Source organism: Amphiura filiformis, chromosome 17 (genome assembly GCF_039555335.1).
Source record: "Amphiura filiformis chromosome 17, Afil_fr2py, whole genome shotgun sequence".
In the NCBI taxonomy this organism is placed as follows: domain Eukaryota; kingdom Metazoa; phylum Echinodermata; class Ophiuroidea; order Amphilepidida; family Amphiuridae; genus Amphiura; species Amphiura filiformis.
Genome location: NC_092644.1, coordinates 25215336 through 25230898, shown reverse-complemented (window position 1 = coordinate 25230898; position 15563 = coordinate 25215336). Strand labels below are relative to the sequence as shown.

The following is a 15563-nucleotide window of genomic DNA, read 5'->3' as shown; positions in this document are numbered from 1 at the left end:
CAAAAAGAAGAAGAAGGACCAATTCCATTAACCAATTTAAAGCAGAAGATCAACCTCAACAAATCAAATAAGTCGCATGTTTTAAGTAATCCAAATTCATCTAATCTAGACTCATATGAAAGGTCAGAAGGACACCTCTTCCTATACATCAAAACTTTAGAAATCTTTCTCTGACTCTTATCTAACCTATCAAGCAGGCCAGTCTGACAAGGATTCCAAATAACAGCACAGTAAGTAAGATGAGGGAGTATCAATGCTTTAAATAGATGCAGAAGAGCACTGAAGTGCATATGGCGAGAAGTTCTGATGACAAAACCAGTTAGGCGAGAAACCTTTTTACAGATTTTATCAACATGTGAAGAGAATGATAGGGAAGAATTGAAAACAACACCAAGCAGTTTATACTCATCAACAACCTTAATTGGAATACCACCTAACTTGTATGTATAAAGACTGCAAGCCCTAGACCTCGAAAAATGAACAACAGCACACTTAGAAGCATTCAGGGGGAGTTTATTCTCAATGGTCCACTTGTGAATTGTGTCAATATCTTTCTGCAGTGCAACTTGATCCTCAAAAGTTCTAATAGATCGCACAAGTGTATGGTCATCAGCAAATTGAAATAAGGGAGAGGACAGGTTGTCATTAATGTCATTTACAAATAACAGAAACAAGATGGGCCCCAAAACAGAACCTTGAGGAACACCCGATGTGACTGAAGCCCAATCAGATTTAGCTCCGCCAAAGATAACTCTCTGTTTTCTACCAGAAAGAAAACTTTGAATCCAGTTAAGCACATTATTCCTGATACAATAGTAATGAAGCTTTTGTAACAAAATTGTATGATCTACTCTATCAAATCCACCAGTACAACTAAATTCTGTTAAATGTGAGTAAGAAAATTACCACATAAACCTTCCAGCATTGGGTTAAGATCATATTGACTTCATGATCAGATATACTTCATTTCATCATTTTAATAAGCACTCCCAAAAGTGACCCGGTGCTAATTCGGTCGAACATAGTACTCCCTTATTAGAAATAGCTGGAGTCTCTTAGGTTGTAGGTACTACTCAGTTTCTGATTCATTTACTCATAATTTTGTCTATATATTTCCATTGTTTATGCATGTACTCAGGATTTCGTTTCCCTTTCTTAACCCAATCTAGCATGTATGAGGTATGTAGATGTGATCAGCATTCTTTTGCACTCTTTTGGAATATTCTGCACCTCACTGGCTGAACAACTCGCATCACATTGTACAACCCCCCTCCCCCGCATTCCCCGTTTCTTTTTCAGGTCAAAACAGGGCATGCATGTTGACAAGTATAAAATGACTGTGCTGTAATTATGTCTGTGTTCCAGTTATTGTTGATATTTTATTTTGGGTGATACAATGCCATCGTAAGTTCAATAATATAACCGATCACTCACACCCTTCAAGCAATCAGCTGTTAATTCGTAATCCTATAGTTTATGTTGCTTCCAAATCAATGCTGCCCAGACTTCATTAAAATATCTCTGTTTTCCACATGTGCAAAGATTGGGCTATTCCAGATGAAATCATTCACCCCTATGGAAGACATGATCTTATTCTCCTAATCAGGGGGTGTACATTTCAAAATGGAGTCACCCATTCAGGTTGAAATTCACACTCCCTGTGTGGAAGATTAAGGTCATGTCCTCCATAGGGGGTGTATGGATTTCAACTGAAATAGCCCATTGCCAGAGCATTGTAAAAGTATTGAGATGGTGGCTTTGAATGTGTAATCTTTTACTTGCTTTTTGGAAAATTATCTTGTGTAAGTGAGAGGTCTATTAAAAGTAGTCTCCTAATGATTGTAGCACCCTTGTTCATTCCCTGCAGTCAGCATGTGTCAGTCTTGACCACACGTTATGACAAAATCCCAAACTTTAAACATTATTCTTATTCTTAATGAAAGAGTGACTTCATCAGGCAACTGACCTGTTGGATTCTTAATGAATGAGTGACTTCATCAGGCAACCGACCTGTTGGATTCTTAATGAATGAGTGACTTCATCAGGCAACCGACCTGTTGGATTCTTAATGAATGAATGACTTCATCAGGCAAAAGACCTGTTGGATTCTTAATGAATGAGTGACTTCATCAGGCAACCGACCTGTTGGATTCTTAATGAATGAGTGACTTCATCAGGCAACTGACCTGTTGGATTCTTAATGAATGAATGACTTCATCAGGCAAAAGACCTGTTGGATTCTTAATGAATGAGTGACTTCATCAGGCAACTGACCTGTTGGATTCTTAATGAATGAGTGACTTCATCAGGCAACCGACCTGTTGGATTCTTAACGAATGAGTGACTTCATCAGGCAACTGACCTGTTGGATTCTTAATGAATGAATGACTTCATCAGGCAACCGACCTGTTGGATTCTTAATGAATGAGTGACTTCATCAGGCAACTGACCTGTTGGATTCTTAATGAATGAATGACTTCATCAGGCAACCGACCTGTTGGATTCTTAATGAAAGAGTGACTTCATCAGGCAAAAGACCTGTTGGATTCTTAATGAATGAGTGACTTCATCAGGCAACCGACCTGTTGGATTCTTAATGAATGAGTGACTTCATCAGGCAACCGACCTGTTGGATTCTTAATGAATGAGTGACTTCATCAGGCAACTGACCTGTTGGATTCTTAACGAATGAGTGACTTCATCAGGCAACTGACCTGTTGGATTCTTAATGAATGAGTGACTTCATCAGGCAACTGACCTGTTGGATTCTTAATGAATGAGTGACTTCATCAGGCAACTGACCTGTTGGATTCTTAATGAATGATTGACTTCATCAGGCAACCGACCTGTTGGATTCTTAATGAATGAGTGACTTCATCAGGCAACCGACCTGTTGGATTCTTAATGAATGAGTGACTTCATCAGGCAACTGACCTGTTGGATTCTTAATGAATGAGTGACTTCATCAGGCAACCGACCTGTTGGATTCTTAATGAATGAGTGACTTCATCAGGCAACCGACCTGTTGGATTCTTAATGAATGAGTGACTTCATCAGGCAACTGACCTGTTGGATTCTTAATGAATGAGTGACTTCATCAGGCAACTGACCTGTTGGATTCTTAATGAATGAATGACTTCATCAGGCAACTGACCTGTTGGATTCTTAATGAATGAGTGACTTCATCAGGCAACTGACCTGTTGGATTCTTAATGAATGAGTGACTTCATCAGGCAACCGACCTGTTAGATTCTTAATGAATGAGTGACTTCATCAGGCAACCGACCTGTTGGATTCTTAATGAATGAGTGACTTCATCAGGCAACTGACCTGTTGGATTCTTAACGAATGAGCGACTTCATCAGGCAACTGACCTGTTGGATTCTTAATGAATGAGTGACTTCATCAGGCAACCGACCTGTTGGATTCTTAATGAATGAATGACTTCATCAGGCAACTGACCTGTTGGATTCTTAACGAATGAGCGACTTCATCAGGCAACTGACCTGTTGGATTCTTAATGAATGAGTGACTTGATCAGGCAACCGACCTGTTGGATTCTTAATGAATGAATGACTTCATCAGGCAACTGACCTGTTGGATTCTTAATGAATGAATGACTTCATCAGGCAACTGACCTGTTGGATTCTTAATGAATGAGTGACTTCATCAGGCAACTGACCTGTTGGATTCTTAATGAATGAGTGACTTCATCAGGCAACTGACCTGTTGGATTCTTAATGAATGAATGACTTCATCAGGCAACCGACCTGTTGGATTCTTAATGAATGAGTGACTTCATCAGGCAACTGACCTGTTGGATTCTTAATGAATGAATGACTTCATCAGGCAACTGACCTGTTGGATTCTTAATGAATGAGTGACTTCATCAGGCAATTGATCCGCTGGATCAGTCCAGTGGGTCAGTTGCCTGATGAAGTCTGGTGGTTCCAGATGCAACAAAGTAAAGTTGCAAAAGGTAAGTTCCAGTATTAGATTTATTTCCAAACTCTAGTATTCTTAATGATTAATTAACAAAAAAACATTGAATTTCAGACCATACTAAAACGTCACTAAAGTTAGATCAAGCCAAAACTTCACAATTTCTTTGGCAAATATTGTTATTTTAATATTTTTGGGCTGAAAATGAAATGGTGACAGCTTGATTACAGGCCTAAATTTTTCAAAACAATTATCTTTATTATTAGGCTGAAAATGAAATGCTGGCCGCAAGGTTACAAAATCAAGATGCAGAAATGGGTGATCTTCTCAATACCAGTCTCAACCCAGAAGATGTAGCAGGTCGCATTCAACAGACTGGTAGGAACATTGATAGAGGAGCAAGGAAGAGGACTCGACCATTGGATGGTGGGGATGTTGTAGGCCAATCTCTTGCTGATTTAGAGGGACAAATAGGGGAGAGGTTAAAACAGGGTGAGAGGGAGAAAGAGGAGGCACAACGGCAAAAAGATGAGGTGAGAATTGCATACTGTGAAACACTTTTAATTTTTAGTATAGTTTTTTATGCAGATGTGAAGAAGTTAAATTTGAGTGAAATATAAAAAGTATTTTTTATTGTGAATCAAAACAATCTGTAAAAGTTGATAGAAAATTGAGATACTTATGAATGAAAAGTTTTCCCTGTTCTTAGTGCTTTATGCTATGGCCCCTGTGAGAGTCCTAAATCTCATATTTTTCTAGATACAGATGAAATTATTGTTCACTACACAGCTATTAAAAGATTGATGAACAAGGCCAATAAATAATAACTTTATTTAATATTTTATTGCACATTCTTTATAAATTCAACAGGAACAAAGATGATCATGAAATCCAGCAGATGATTTTTGACTTATATAAAAGCCATAATCTTGTGCAGCTGAATATATGCATTTCTTTTCTCCCTTAATTGTTACTACATTGTCTATATATTTCAAAATGGAAAAAAAATATCTTCTCCTAAGACCTTGTATTATTGCATTATCTGAATGTATGCATATTTTTAATCTGAGTATAAATTTCTTCATGTACAATCATTGCATTTTTTGTGTATTTTCAATCAGAATATGAATCTTCTTCTATCTCAGATCATTTCATTGTTAATGTGTTTTCAATCTAAATATGTCTTCTATCTCATATTATTGCTTTATCAATGTATTTTGTTATTAATTTGAACTAGGCTGAAGCTGAGATTCAAGCGCTGAGGGACCAATTGGCAGATATCCAACAGCAGTATGAACAGGATGCTGCACATGCTGCTGAACAAGCAAAGGTATACTGAGATTGCATCTGTGAGATTGTGACCTACAACTATGCTCCTGGATCATAAGTAGATACTTAACCTCATATAGGGCAGCTATTCATTATTACAATAAAAGTTCAATTATTTTTATTTTTTATTTTTTTATTTCAATTAATTTTTTGAAAACACATTTTCTAATATCTTTTCTGACGAATTGTAAAAATTAACATAAAAAACTAAATTTATGAGCAAACTCATAACTTTTTCTCAACATTTTGAATATTTACCCTTGTGCTTGTGCTAATTGTTAGAAATTGTTTATATTTTGGCCCACTTTCCCTCAGATTGCAAAACTATTAAAATTTGACTTTTATTGCCAGTTAGAATTAAGATTTCGCGATGTATCATTCAGCAAAACAGGATAATATTTTTTTAATCAAACAAAATTAGCTATGTATTTTTTATTTTAAAGGGAGTAACACATAGACCACTATAACATGTATGCCAACACAGCAGATGGTTATTATCCACTAATACTGAAATTAATACATTTAAAAATATAAGCCTGACATAATAATAATAATGAGTGACACAACTATAAGGCAATTTGATATCTTACTGTTCCATGAGCATGATGTTAGATCAAAATCTCACAGAATCTACATAGATTTAGGAGGGGTCACCAAGAGTGTTATCTGCTTGATTTAGCCGTTGTTATAAGCTGAAAGCACATATTGCATAATTTGATCTGGTACGTGCAAAAGTTTGGTGATGCCAAATGTAATGTATTAAAGTGACTCAAAATAATTTTTGTGTAAAATTCAAATATACGCAAGTTCCCACTATCACATTTTAACTGAGATGATAAAAATACAGAAATGATTCTGAGATCCGCAGGTGCAGTGAGTCAGTCACTTTAGCTGTTCCAGTTGAAATCATACGCCCCTATGGAAGACATGACCTTAATCTTCCACACAGGGAGTGTGAATTTCAAATGGGGTTATCTAAATGGGTGACTCCAATTGAAAAGCGTCACCCCTGTGTCTGAGATTAAGGTCACATCTTCCACAGGAGGTGTATGGATGTCAACTGGAATTGCCCATTCATCATCATGCATATCATGGTTACCAGGCAGGTGATAAGCATGGTAACTAGTCTCATTACACAACTCAATACCCACCCATGTGTTTATATTGTGGTCTTGTAATTACAGGAAGATGGTGATGATATGGATGATGAGGAAGAGATGGAAGCTATGCGTGATGAATTGAGGAGACTACAAGAACAACTCAGACGTGAGCAGAGAAATCCACAGGTAAAATTTATTTGTCTGTTTTATTTTAATTATTTGTTTATGTCTTGTTATCATAGATTTTGGACCATCTGCTACTTACTCCCTATTCCAGAAAAATACAGCACTAATTATTTTTGGAATATTGTTTCTTTTTGTCCTGTTTTGCCAGTGAAACATTTTACATAGCTAAATCATAATCCTTTAGTCAATGAAAGTCCAGAACAAAATTACAACAGTGGCCTATGGAGCAGTGTAATGCACATATAATACACATATAACCATGCATAACTCGCAAATCCAAAACCGGATTCAACTGAAATTTTAGGAATAAGCTTTTAGTGTGAATATCTGCTGAAAAAAAGAGGATGCTAGGATCATGAAATATTCCTTTAAGGGGACTTGATCTTTTGTGCATAATTATAGAGGGCCAGGGGATTCACTCTATCATTAAAAAAATTATTTGAAGAAGTCAAAGAGCCCTAGGAATAAAAACTGTAGTATAATTCACGCCAGATATAATTTCTTTATCGACAAAAATTAATTTTTGTAATCGATCAAAAAAACAAACGCGTTTTATATCAATTTTAAATTTAGCCTGAATCTGTAAATATGGTACCTCTCGCCTTTTTTAGGTCAAGGCTATTTTTACCATTATGCAGCAAACCATTGTTGCAGCTATTTCACATACATGTACAAAACATTCTAGAGAAAGAATGGGGACATATAGTGTTGAAATATCTTTTGTTGATTTCGAATGATAATGTCATGAAGTCGTAAATTTTAAGGTCAAATTCCTAAAACCAAAACAAAACATTACGCAGATAATTCCCGACTTACTCAATTTCATCATCACATCAGTGTCTGTATTTTTTGTTTGAAACCTTTCCCAAACGTTCGTGCTATTTATGCATAAAACGGCTAATCTATCTTTACAAAACACATCTTTTTTTAGTAAACAAAAGGCTAAAGATGGCATTATGAGATTTATCATTTATCATTACACTCGTCCGCTCAACTGCTACGGTGGCGGAGCGGTAAAGCGCTAGACGCGTAATTGAAGGAAGATTAGAATCGCTGGTTCGAGTCCCAACGAAGCCTGTGGAATCTTTTTTTTTCTTCAAAATTCATGATCGCATTCCGAAATGAGTCACTTGTCGGAAAATCATGTATCGTATCCTTAAACATATGTTTACCTTTATGTTAAACATATCATAGCTTCTGATATTGGGCTATTTCATTTAAAATCCACACTACCCCTGTGGAAGATTTTGGAAATATCTTCCACAGGGGGAGTGTGTTTTTCAAATGTAATTGGTCAGGGTTAATCATTTTGAAACTCATACTCCCCCTGTATTATGACTTTACCTAGGCTTCCACGTCTGGAGTGAGGATTTCAAATGGAAGTTCCCCAATTGTCTATTTGAGTCAAAACTCACACTCCCTCTGTGCAAGACTTTAGCTAAATCTTCCACAGGGGTAGTGTGGATTTGTAATAGCTCATTCAGCTTGTTCTTCTCCTTTTCAGAGGAGGCAACAGGAAGAGCCGCTAATACTACATGACCCACATGAAGAAAGAGTCAAACATCTGGAGAAATCTTTGAGAGATGCTGATAGACAAATGAGAGATAATGATGAACTAGCTGCACAAGAAGTAAGGAATGCTTGAATATGTTAATTTTAACAACATGTTTCATTTTCATGGAAAAATGTTGGCTTGATTGACGCGAATTAACTATAATAAACATAATTTTGCACCAGGTTCGCCATTGCGAGTAATAAACTGATCCCGTCTGGGAATCAAACACAGGTTTATGAGACTTGTACCTTTACCCCATGAGATCTACCTGCCTATTGGTCAAAAAGAAGTTTCATTTCATTATCAATTGGACCAATCAGCAACATTGTTAGAATAATTTCACCACACTAAAAAATTGAGGTGAATTATTTGCAAAGCTCCATTCTGATTGGTGATTAAAGTGAAGATATCACGGAGTTGACCAATCAGACGCAATGTTAGATTGGCAGGTACTGCTCAGGGGGCTAACCACTTGGCCATGGGAGCTTCATCATTAGGCAAGTTGAAGTGGGCTACAAGCGGTCACTCAATCTTATCTCCTCCCTGCAAATAACCCATCGTAGCTAGGGTCTAAATGCAAGAAATAAATCCTCCCTGTAGAAGAAATATAACAGTTTTATTTTGATGGTATGAACAAAAACTGGTAACCCTATCACCATGGTGGTGTACCCATACTGTTCTATGTAAGGTAAAAAAAAACATGTGAAAAAACACGAAACATCCACTTCAAATTTTTGTTGTGTATGTTTGTTTTAGTTGGCTGCTGCCGAAGCTCAGATGCAAGAATTGAAAGAGGAACTTGCCAGGGCAGAAGAGAGGGAAGGTGCCAGACGAAGGAGGGAAGCTGAGCGACAACGACAAGCTGCTCTAGCTGAGGTAAGGTTGAAAGATGCAAAGGCTTCAAAAGCTGTGTTGTGTGTTGTTTTCTTATTGGTGTAAATATTGTAATTTAAGCAAAGAGATACCTTTGTAATGGCTATAGTATTTGGCAAGGTCCTTCAGCGGTGTCCGACTGCTCTTTCTGATTATTGCGTAAAAAGAACTAGGTCAAACGTCCCTATGCAGCTCGATTGGCGAATGAGGTGCCGATGTGGTGATGCCATGTGCAATTAGCCATTAGCAATTACGCCGTAAAAAGTATAATCACTCAAGTAGAACCACTAAATACAGTGAATTTGGTATTAAAAATCTGATGGCGATTCAGAAAAGTAATATGTACCCAAAATATATAATAAAATTATTTATGAAAATATTGATATAATAAAGGCAGCATCTGTACACCAGGCTGCTTACAAATATCAACAGGGAGACCGTTCCAGTCTTGCACTGTCTAGTAGAAGTAAGATTTGGTTAGGGATTCTGGATATTTCATGTACCGTAACAAAGTCATGTTTGGTGGGTGCTTACATTTTACATTGTTTGCATAATTGTATACTTAAAAAATGGCCCCAAATATTCACCCATCATCATCAGTGTACATGCCATATACATTTCAGACCTTGATCCAGATTTGCATGGGCAGTTAATATTATCACTGTTTGCTTGTTGTCAACTGGGTGGGCGCTTATAGGGACATGGGCGGTTAATGGAATGAATATGGTAGATCTAATATGAAAATTATGGCAATAGTAATCATGTCAATTAATCTCAAGAACTGCCAGGACAGTCTGTTATCAATAATAGCATTTATAATAACTTGTTTTTTTAGTGACATGAAGAATATTTTATCGAATCATTTTGCACAATATCCATATAGCATTCAAACTTAGTCATTTCTTGTCCATGCAGGCTGAAGCTCTTGCAAGTGCTCAAGCCCAGAGGGCAGCAGAGGAACTAGCTAGAGCACAGGACGAGATTGATGGACTAGAGAGGGCACTAGCTGAAAAGGACAATGCATTACGTGATGAGATTGAGCAGAGTGGAAGGGCATCACACACAGTAGGTAAGAAAGTTGACAAGATGAGGTATGCTGTATTTATTGTGTACTTGCTGTAAATGGGCTGTTCCAGTTAAATTACATACACTGCCTATGTAGGATAAGACCTTAATCTTCCACACAGGGAGTGTGAATTTCAAGTGAGGTTGCCTGAATGGGTGACTCCATTTGAAATCTACACCCCCTGTGTGGGAGATTAATGTCATGTCTTCTGTAGGTGTGTATGAATCTCAACTGGAATAACCCAATCCATTTGTTCATTTATTATACAGTCCAACTTCCTTTACCCAAACATCTGTTATCCAGCAGGATGATCTTCAAAGGAAAATGTGTTTTTCAATGACACAACACCTTTATTCCTTTGGAAGGATCCATTTAAAGTACTGTTTTATACTCAAATACCATCTTTTCAGTGTTATTACCCTGTATTTAAGTAATCTCTTGTTGGTCCAATTTTAAAGCTTTTGACATTCCATGCAGAATTACACACTATTTAATTACTGTAGAAGTGGCTATTTTCGTGTGGAGTTAAATTCACGTTTTGTTAATTTTGAACACTTTCGTGTGTGTTTATGTTTCGCGATTTTGAGCTTTCTTTCATAGACCTACACACTAAATAAACCTATTCGCATGATGTTAAATTTGCAGTTAGATGATGATTCGCGGTGAAAATAAAAGCCTCACGAAAATAACCACGTTTACAGTAACCAGATTTGGTCACTTATGAGGTTAGACTGGTTAAAATAGGGATGCTACTACTGCTAGCTCTTGAGGAGTGGAGGCTTTTGTTCACATTAAATTTTTAGAGATGTCAGACTAAAGAAGAAACTTCCAAGTTCAGTTTTATGAAAATCATTAATAACTGGAGAGTTACAAACACATGCACGTTTGGTTATGCCATTTAAAATCCACACTCCCCCTGTGGAAGATTTTGGAAATATCTTCCATCGGGGGAATATGAATTTCAAATGGAATTAGCATTCAAGCATGCAGCTCTATTTGAAACTCAACTCTCCCTCTGTAGAAGATTCAGATTGAATCTTTCTCAGAGGGTGTATGAAATTCAAATGGAGCTGTCTAATGTGCTCATTCCATTTGAAATTCATACTCCCTCTGTGGCATATATTTCCAAAATCTTCCACAGGGGTAGTATGGATTTTAAATGGAATACCCATTATTGCAATTTTATTTTATTGTAAGGCTTTGTGAAACAGGGCCCCTTTGTTTACAGACTTTTATTACAAAGAAATGACCAGTGGCGTAGCGTCATGGGGGTGAGGGCATGTTCCCCCCCAATCGATTGCAAAATTTAGAAAATCCCATAGGACAATTGGAAAAAACCGGTTGGGGCCCCCCCCCCCAATCAGACCCGGTGCCCCCTCAATCATGGTCGTGCCCCCCAATCGGATGACCCACGCTGCGCCACTGGAAATGACATCTCTGCATAGCATACAGTTTCCTTAAATCAATGTGTAATCAGTGTAATATTTATGCTGTAAAATTATTATTAAGGTGATACATTTTTACCTATGTATTTTTCAAACAGCTGAACAACAAGAAGAAATTGGTGCTTTATATGACACACTGGAAGATCAAAAGGGAGAGATCCTGAGACTACATGACATGCTGAATAGAGTAACAGGCAGACCTCAGGGTAAGGCTTTATATGACACTTTATATGCTTTATATGACATATTGGGAGATCAAAAGGGGGAGATCCTGCGACTACATGACATGCTGAATAGAGTAACAGGAAGACCGCAGGGTAAGGCTTCATATGACACTTTATATGCTTTATATGACACATTGGAAGAACAAAAAGGGGAGATCCTGCGACTACATGACATGCTGAATAGAGTAACAGGAAGACCGCAGGGTAAGGCTTCATATGACACTTTATATGCTTTATATGACACATTGGAAGAACAAAAAGGGGACATCCTGCGACTACATGACATGCTGAATAGAGTAACAGGAAGACCGCAGGGTAAGGCTTCATATGACACTTTATATGCTTTATATGACGTACTGGAAGAACAAAAGGGGGAGATCCTGCAACTGGATGATATGCTGAATGATTCACAGGAAAACCTCAGGGTTTTTAAACTAAACTTAAACCAGGTGGATGTGAGTTCATAAGAGCAATGTCGGGGATTATAGGTCACAATCGATGGGGAGAGATGAGGTCCGACCAGGTCCGACCGAGTCTCCTACACAGGTTACGCTCCCTGTGGAGGGGCGGAATCAAACTGGCTGATGTGGAGACTAAGCCAGTTTGCGTCAGGCTGATACTCGTCTTTGACCATGCGCAGATCTGGCTGGTCAGGAAGATATTTAATATCCCGAATTTATAATATGCCTACCAGTTCCATCTATAACCGATTTGCTAGAGAATATTTGTTACCATGTTTAATAAATTCAGTATTAATCGTATGATAAAATGTGGCCAAATGTATATTTGTGTACATAGTGTGTGGATCCACTCTTCTACGGACTTGGCTACTAAGCATGTCGGGAAGGATATGGCGGTATGCTGACCTGGGTCAATATGTTCTGGGCAGATGAGGTCCGACCAATTGCCTACGACCTTGTGTGCGATCATGTGTGACAGGCAATTCCCGATAATAATAGAAGTTCCCTGCTTAAACTCCTAATGGTCATAAGCAAAATCAGACCTACCAAATGTGTAACATCCAGAAGTAACAATTAAGAAATAGCACACACTGCTGTGTGTAGGTAAGCACAAAAGAACTGGCCAAATTCTTTTGTATATGCCTATTGTGATTGTGCAAGCGTTACCTTGTGTGCAGATACACTAAGATACACACTGCAATTTCAGCTTTTCCATCTATATCTATATGAAGAAATCTCTGTTTTTGTAACATGAAACCCTAGAATTGATATTGAAACTTAAATGTCATTAAAAAAATTCATAATGACAACATTTAACATAATAAATCTGATGATATATAATGTAGGCCTATAATACTATACATGTTAACCATGTTAACTATAGAAATCAAAGGGCATTACATGCTTTTTCTATTGGTCCATTGTTAAATATCTCTGAATATGCATCTTGGAAAATGGACTGATCTGGTAAAAAATGGTCTCAAAAATTATTGGAAAGAGCTATCCACTTTGTTTTTTCAGTACTTAACTGCCAATCACATGTTCATTAGTATGTAAAAGTGTTAAGAACAACAGTGCAAAATTACTGTTACTACAGGGGGCAATTTAAGCAGAAACTTAGCTTGTAATCACTGTTGAAGTCAATCTTGAATAGTGGACTGATCATGGAAATCATCTCACTCTGAACTCCTGGTGCATTTTTTGTCATCCTATAGATGTTTATTTTGAACTTAATCATTTGTTCATTTCATATGATAGCGTTTGGGCTGATTTTTTTACACTTTTCACATCCAGGTGTGAGTTTAACAAACTTTCACTCACTTTCATAAGGAAACCATTACATAACATTACTCAACATCAAAACTTCATTCACAAAAAATCGATCCTTACACAACTTAATCTTTGCCTTAGCGACATTGCTTAGAGTCTTAGCTTTTCTGTGATACCCTATTTGTTGGGAATTATCTTCAAATTCTCTTAGAAAATAGGTGAGGCGGCATGAGCTCGGTTGTTACGCATTACAGGCCCATATGAGCGCTTCGTTAAGAAATTAAGTGCTAATTAAGCAGCTAAGTAAGAATTTTGTTTTTGTTTTTTTGGCTGAAATATATACCTTAATATCTTAATAATAAATAGCAACAATTATATCGATGTTAATAGTAGTTTAGACTGAATTCTACCAATTAAAAGATCAGTGGTGGGTACATAATGCAATTGGTAGGTCTAATGTTGCTAATGACCTAATATGTTCAAATGAATCCTTTCACATTTTTTCATATTTGAGCATTGTTTCCAAATTTGACAGTCTCATTTGTTCAAGAATGAAAGAACAAAGCTAAGTTTTATGTATAATGTCAGAGTTTGTATTATTGTATTTGTTAGATTTACTCTTGATTCAAAATTTATGTCAAATATCAGTTCTTTTCTGCATTACATTGCTACTTAAATAACTTATTTATTATAGCACATGCCCATATTAGAAAATTTAATGAAATTTGGGGTGATCTTGCTAGGAAATCACTAAAAAGTTGTTTAAGGTGGGTCTGTTGGGGCATGACCTAGTGGTGTTTGCACTCAAATATTGAGACAAATAAGCTGACACCACAAATGGATATAATTATTTTGGCCTTAAAACTCAGAACAGCAAGACATATGGAAATATAAATGCAATTATTGGCTTCCTAAACTCATTTACACTAAGCTCAATGCATTAATTTTAAGAAGTACACTGCAGTTTTGTTTTTAGATAAATGGCTAAAACTGGAAATATGTGGCTGCTGGCATCCCACTTGCCTTAAAGCCGTAAACTATAATCACATAAATCAAGTTGTCAAGTGTCATTTTTCAGCAGACCTAATTAAATGTAACAAGATCTGATCTACCTATACCAAAGAAAGCAAGTTTGAAAATTGAGTTACCATCATAACATGATCATAGCATAAATCATCATAGCAGAGAAATTAAAGGTACTGTCCATACTATTGATGACAACCTATACTCTCTCCTCACCATGCGGGTTTCGACTGCAGACGACAATTCTTTTTTTTAAATTAAATTTTATAGAATTTCTAATGTTCATGACCATGTTTGGAATCAGCATGAAAAATGTATTAAAATGAGTACAAACAAGCCTAGTATTGGTTCAGTGGTTCTTAAGATAAATCTTGATATGTTTAGGAAATATGTCAAAACTTCAGACCTTTTATATTGAGGCCAATGGCTAGCACACAGCATTAAATCCTTAGCATACTTGGTTGTGAGTATATGGGCTTTTACATTGCCTATTATTTTCTTACATATTTGATTGGTTTTTGCCCCTATTTTTGCCTGCTTTTCAACTTCTTATTCCATCTTTAGCCTGGTTGCATCAGATTGAGTCAAATATTATGTTTTTGACCCAACCATGGTAAATGACCTCGGCTCATGTTGAGAAAAGGATAGAAGACAAAGGCAGTGATGCCAACGCCGCGCCTTAGGCGCACAATTGGGCTATTTGGCGATCAGTTGCCGCTACTCAAAAAAGCATGCCGCTACTTGTCTAAAATTGGGCTACTTTTGCCAGTCTCAGGCCGCGGCACTAATTTGATGTATTTTCCTTTCAATTTAGCCGATTTATAAAGGTTTTGAGTCTTCGAAGCTCCAAATTGAAATTACAATGGGTTTTGTGACCATTTATTGATTGGTCAGTAACTTCCCAGTAGGTACCGGAAGTTTCAAAGTCAAGTGCTTTTCCGCCCAATTGGGTGTTTTGCGTTCTAAATTTGGGTAAATCCGCCCAAATATCCAGTATTCGGCGCTTTTATGGATGCTTAAAAAATTGGGCTACTTGAGAATCCTTTACCGCGGCCTGGCGAGTCAATGTGCCGCGCCTTGACGCTGAAAA

The 15563-nt window shown here is 37.1% G+C and overlaps 1 protein-coding gene across 1 annotated transcript in view; it reads left to right on the top strand.

The window, feature by feature from the left end:
• The window catches only part of LOC140137097 (centriolin-like), a 29015-nt gene extending 16828 nt beyond the window's left edge, over nucleotides 1–12187 (top strand). Inside the window, exons 8-14 of the mRNA XM_072158755.1 lie at nucleotides 4209–4475; nucleotides 5180–5272; nucleotides 6456–6557; nucleotides 8062–8187; nucleotides 8869–8988; nucleotides 9901–10054; nucleotides 11595–12187. Coding sequence (XP_072014856.1) covers nucleotides 4209–4475; nucleotides 5180–5272; nucleotides 6456–6557; nucleotides 8062–8187; nucleotides 8869–8988; nucleotides 9901–10054; nucleotides 11595–12187 — 1455 coding nt within the window. The remainder of the gene's footprint in view (nucleotides 1–4208; nucleotides 4476–5179; nucleotides 5273–6455; nucleotides 6558–8061; nucleotides 8188–8868; nucleotides 8989–9900; nucleotides 10055–11594) is intronic.
• The last annotated feature ends 3376 nt before the right edge of the window (nucleotides 12188–15563 follow it).